The sequence below is a fragment of the Myodes glareolus genome, chromosome X (genome assembly GCF_982192425.1).
Source record: "Myodes glareolus chromosome X, mMyoGla1.1, whole genome shotgun sequence".
Taxonomy (NCBI): Eukaryota; Metazoa; Chordata; class Mammalia; order Rodentia; family Cricetidae; genus Myodes; species Myodes glareolus.
In genome coordinates, this window is record NC_142053.1 from 11066903 (window position 1) to 11072688 (window position 5786).

At 37.1% G+C, this 5786-nt stretch overlaps 1 protein-coding gene across 1 annotated transcript; it reads right to left on the minus strand.

The window, feature by feature from the left end:
• Positions 1 to 417: 417 nt before the first annotated feature.
• LOC146889259 (uncharacterized) lies at positions 418 to 1744 on the minus strand. Its single transcript, XM_085684648.1, has 3 exons — positions 1361 to 1744; positions 876 to 1004; positions 418 to 701 (listed from the first exon to the last, which is right to left on the minus strand). The coding sequence occupies exons 1-3, from the start codon at positions 1681 to 1683 to the stop codon at positions 557 to 559; spliced, it is 597 nt and encodes a 198-aa protein (XP_085540774.1). The 5' UTR covers positions 1684 to 1744; the 3' UTR covers positions 418 to 556.
• Between the last annotated feature and the right edge of the window lie 4042 nt (positions 1745 to 5786).

Sequence of the window (5786 nt, forward strand, 5' to 3'; positions counted from 1 at the left end):
TCCATGCTAGTTGAGTTCTCTAGCATATATTTATTCATACCTTAAAAGTTTACTTCAAGGCTACAAAAATGGCTCATGTGATGATAGCACTTGATGCCCAAGTCTGATAACTTAAGTTTACTAATAAGAACCCAAATAGGAAAAACTCCCAAAAGTTATGCTCTGAACCCCATTTGGGTGACATTTCACACGTGTAGAAACATGTGCACACTTAAATTCCCATGTGTGCACACACATACATAATAGTAAAAATTAAAATTATTATTTCTCCCATTTCCAAAACTGTCAATTACCTTGGAGTACTAGAACATTAGAATCTCAGAAATTTCTTCTCTAACCAAAGGACATGGGAGTAAAACCTGGATATTCCTGCCATAACTCAAAATAAAAACAGCAACTCAATATTATTTTCTTCATTATCCATCATTTTAATATTCACTCCTTCATTAACACTGACTGATACAGTGTGATAGGCTCAAAACAGTGAATATGAAGGCAAAGGGACAGTTACACAAATTTTAAAATGCCCTTGCCATGTCTTGTGGATGAAATCACACTAGGATTCATTATTTCTAACTCTTCCTTGTTTGAAAACAGCCATAAACACTGGCTGTGGGATATTCCTCATCACCAAGGAAAGCTGGTCAAGGAAGGCATTGATGGATGTTCGGAAGAGAACAGGATCTTCAGTGGTCCACCTCCTAAAAGTAAATGAGTGACACCATCAGGGGAAAAAAGAAGGAATCTCTACAGTGTCACCATACAATGTCTTCTGCTTATGTCTAATCCATCCAAGTCTCCATTATAGAACTCCTAGAATACACATTGCCTCCCAATCTAAGGCCCCTCCCACTCCAAACTCTTGGAGAACTGACACAATAAGAGTACTGTCATTCACGGTGAACTCCTGCTGAACCATCAATTGCTGTTGCTGCACATTTGAGGCCAGGGATCTGCAGGCCATGTTTGCCTCCACGGCAGTCCTGAATGGCACTGTTACAGAACTGGAAGGAGATATGGTTAAGGAATTACTCACTATCGAATCTCTTTAGGCACTGGGCTTGAATATACCTCTGAGGTTTACTTAAGCATGCTCTGAAATGACACCCAAGGCAACTCACAGACACTTCTTCAGTAGTTCTGGTTTTCGATACCCTATAGTCTTCTTACACATACATGATTCCCTGTTCTGCCTCAATATTGACTCTGCTCAGGACTGACTGTCCACAGTACATCCTTCTGGTCCCTTCCTAGTCGGCCATAAACCTTCCCAAACTATGTCTCCTCCCCAAGCATTTTTTGAGTTCTGGCCTACATATGTTGCCATAGCCATTGTCAGTGTACTCTCCCTAAAGGATACAACTCCAGGAGTCGACTTCCAGCTGTTGTTGCAGCATCTCCACTGGGTCCTGGGATAATTGGTGCCTGCTCGTCCCGAGGAACTACAGCTGCTTGTTCTGCCACAACTCTTGCTTCTACAGGGCTCCTTGAGTGGAGGTTGCCTTGGATCGCCTGGCTACCAGAATCTTGTGGGTGATTTTCATGAGGGGAGTTCCCATGGTCATTCTCAGCTGCAGAAATCTGTGGGCTAGCTTGCTCATCAGGGTTTTCAGATGTATGCTGGCCACCCTCCTCTTCTTCACCACCCACCCTACAACTCTTGTTCCCATCAGGATCCTGCATGGTTAAGAGGGTTATTCCCTCAGAGTCCCACTCTAATATCACCGCCCACCCCACTCATCCCTTGCTAAGCGGATGTGATGCCAGTACTAGCCCCGCCCATTTAGACAAAGGGTGCCTGTGTGATGCTCACAGTGCCAGAACAAACAGGGTCTCGCGAGAGTAGGAGAATCTCGTGGGAATTTAAATCATCTCCAGAGATTGTACCTAACAAACTAGAGTTCCTTCACTTATTCTTGGTGATCAGAAGTGATCAGAAAACACTGTGAGTTTTCTAGTTTGTACAGTTAGACATGGGAGTCATAGTATTACAGTGCAGAAAACACCACAGAGAACTGGCTTTTTCTCTTTGGGTGGGGTAAAGAAAGCCTGTCAATGTCTTGCTTGAAACCATGCTCCAACAGCACATATTTCAATTGATCTTGTTTTTCTGAATTTCTACACACCAATAGTAGATGATATTCTGTTTGTTATTGTTGTTTTTTTTTTGAGACAGTCTCTCTGTGTAGCCCTGGCTGTCCTGAAACTCACTCTGTAGACCAGGCTGGCCTCAAACTTACAGAGATTCACCTGCCTCTGTTTTCTAAGTGCTGGGCTTAAAGGTGTGTGCCATCATACCTAACTGTAGTTTATATTTGGATATATTAATGTGAGCCATCTTTTCCTTGTATATTAAGCAGTGTTTTTTGCTATAGTTACTGGAACTATGTAGATGTATAACCTACCTGTTCTCTAATAGTTATTCATAGTTAAGATGACAATCATGTTTTTTGTTATAGTTTAATTATTCAAAACAATTTTAAATTTAAATGTAATTTGATCATATGCTTCACCTCCCTTAAGTCTTTTTAGATTCTCTCCCCATCCCTACCCACCCAACCTTAATTTGTTTCTCAAAACAAACACAATACAAACAAAAACCACAATTTAACAACAGAAGAAAAAAAAAACAAGGAAACTATGTAAAACACTACCCAAAAGAAAACAAAACAAGAAGACAAAGGAAACCAAAGCCAAAAACAAACAGACAAAACCCCCCACCAAATTGTAACCAAACAGAAGCACACAAACACAAAGTAATCCTTTGGAGTTCATTATATGCTGGTCACCTACTCTGAAACAGGCCTGCCTTGGAGTGGTTGATATGCATATCCAGTAACATTTTATTGAAGAAATCTGATTTTCTCTCACACAGCATGTATAAATGACATGAGGCTAGGATTTCAATTAATCATTAAAAAAGTGCCAAATAAAATATACTAAGATAAAACAAAAAACCTTTCATCAAAGTTGGAAAAGATAAACCAATAGAATGAAAATTGTCCAAGAGAAGGCCCAAGAATCATAAACCCATGTGTGTCTATACTCGGGAAAAGTGGAAGATTGTGTATATATATATATATATATATATATATATATATATATATATATATATACACACACACACACACACAGAGAGAGAGAGAGAGAGAGAGAGAGAGAGAGAGAGAGAGAGAGAGAGAGAGAGAGAGGGAGGGAGGGAGGGAGACAGGTCCTATGCTTGCTGCTTCAGTTTCTATGAGTTCACCATTTGAAAGGGCTTGTTTTCTTGGTGTACTCTATCACTTCTGAACCTCTGGTTCTTACATTTTTTTCTACATCTACTGACTTGAGAGGAGAGGAATTTAATGGAGATATCCTGTTTAAGGCTGAGAGTTCCAAGGTCTCTCATTCTCTGTGTAATGTCTGGCTATGGATCTCTATATTTGTTTCCCATCTGCCACAGGAGGAAGCTTCTCTGATTCAATATGTTCTTCTTTGCTCACTTTTTAATTAGCGAATTTATTCGTGTAGAAACACCACTTCATTCTCTGGAACATGGGAGTTAGTCAGTTAGCCACCTTTACCTGCTGAGCTACCTCAGTGGTCTGAGATATTTTTAAATTGTACTAAGGTTGAACAAACCGGACTCTCTGAATGTGGCTGTCAAAGAGGGCTGACTGAGAAGCCAAGGACAATGGTGCTGGGCTTTGATTCTACTGCATGGATGGGTCTTGTGGGAGCCTTGTCTATTTGGGTGCTCACCTTCCTGGACCTTGAGGGAGCGGGGAGGACCTTGGACTTTCCATAGGGTGGGGAACCCTGACTGCTCTTTGGCCTGGAGAAGGAGCAGGAGGGAGAGTGGGTGGAGAGGAGGGGAGGGGAAGTGGGAGGAGGGGAGGAGGTGGAATTTTTAATAAAAAAGTAAAAATAAACAATAATGATAAAAAAATAAATTCAAAGAGGAAAAAAAATGTACTAAGGTTTTCTGTTTGCTTGTTTTTTTTAAAATGTAGGCAATAGAATGACACATTTGCATGATACTTAGAAGTTTTTGTTTTGTTTTCAAAAAATAATTATTTGTATATGTGGGAGGCAACACATGCCCCATTGCATGCGGAATCAGGACAATTTTTGGACATATATAAGTTCCTCTACCATGTGGGTTCTGGCGTTGGAATTCAACTTTTTAGGATTTTCTGCAAGTACATTTTTTCTGCTTAGCCATCTTTCCATCCCAAACTTTACATTCTGTATCATTTCATTTCATTACTCCTTTTGAGACATATTTTATATACACTACATTGTTGGAAGAGAAGTGTATTTTAGAATTCAGTGGTCTCAGGTTTTGAAATATAGCAAAATTCACATAGGCATGTAACATATATTAAACACATATTAAATTAAAAATAGATGTTTTATAAAACAATTTGTGATTGAATATTTTAAGATAAGTTTTTTGAATAAGACACATTACATTTGACAAGTAAAATAACAATGATCCTAATTTCATTGTTTTCTTGTAAGTTATTTTTTCTCTAAAATTTGGGGATGGATATTATATTTTATTCTTTATACCACCCACAGCACTGAACACAATATTATTCTTAATAATGATCATGGCTAAAACTTACTCAGTGCTTTTTATGTGTCAGAGAGTGTTCTATGACATTTACTTAAATTAACTAATTTAATCCTCAAATTTAATATTCTCCATATCCTAAGGCAACATATTTCAAAATAACTATTTCACTAGTTTATTGTAAAAATTAAAAGAACTAAATTTATATTATAATTATTATAACACTTAGAGCATCTTGAAAATAGAAAGAAATGCCTGAAGGTTTAAATACTTAAGAACAGTATACATATGTTATGTACAAAGACACAGACTCAGCGAGTTTATGGACAACTGAATTCACAAACTGTTAAATGGTAGGGCATATATTCAACTCAGGCATGGCAATCTAGTTCCTTATATCAATCTCATGAGTGTTATAAACAAAGTTTTCTTTTGGAATAATTTTCTTGCCCAGTTAATTTCAATGAAGCACAGAAATATTTCTAGGCAATTTCTGATTCATTTTAGAGTAATGAAATTTCTACATTATCAAATGTTTTGGCAAGTAGCATTTAATATTGTTGTCTATTTTTTCTCTTATTTTAGTTATCAAAAGAATTTGACAATACAACAAATAGTATAACTAAAAATTGTAATGTAAATCAATGTTTCATGCTTTTTCTTCTAACTGTCCATATCCCTGTGCAAATATTTCTGATATTTTGTGTTGGAGATTGACATATGGTATGTTATTATTCAATAGGCAATAACAATTCTGTTAGGATGCCACTCTGCCATTACACTGTAAAACTCCCATTAACAAACTGTATTCTGAGAAAAATATCATCTTCTGAAAGTCTGATATATGAAGTCACAAAGCACAAAAGCCTGTGGAGGCTTCTAGTTGAAAACAATTAAAAGAAATATTCTGAAATTAATTCTCCAATAATTTAAAGTATCTTAGAAGTGGAATATTCTCTAGTTGTACCTAGTCATAAGAATGCATCAGCAAATATGCTGCCTATACTCTAGTGAGACACTGAAGAAGGGAATATAGGTTAATAACATTAAAATTTTGATGGACAGAATATGTGAAATTATAAATGTATGTTAACTCATGTCTATGTTAATTTATTTTACACAGCAATATGTAGCTAATATGTCTAGTGGTACTGAAGGTACCAGAAGCTGGTCATCCTGTTTTTATTCTACTGTCTGAACCATAACTCAGTAAAGTGATTAATCT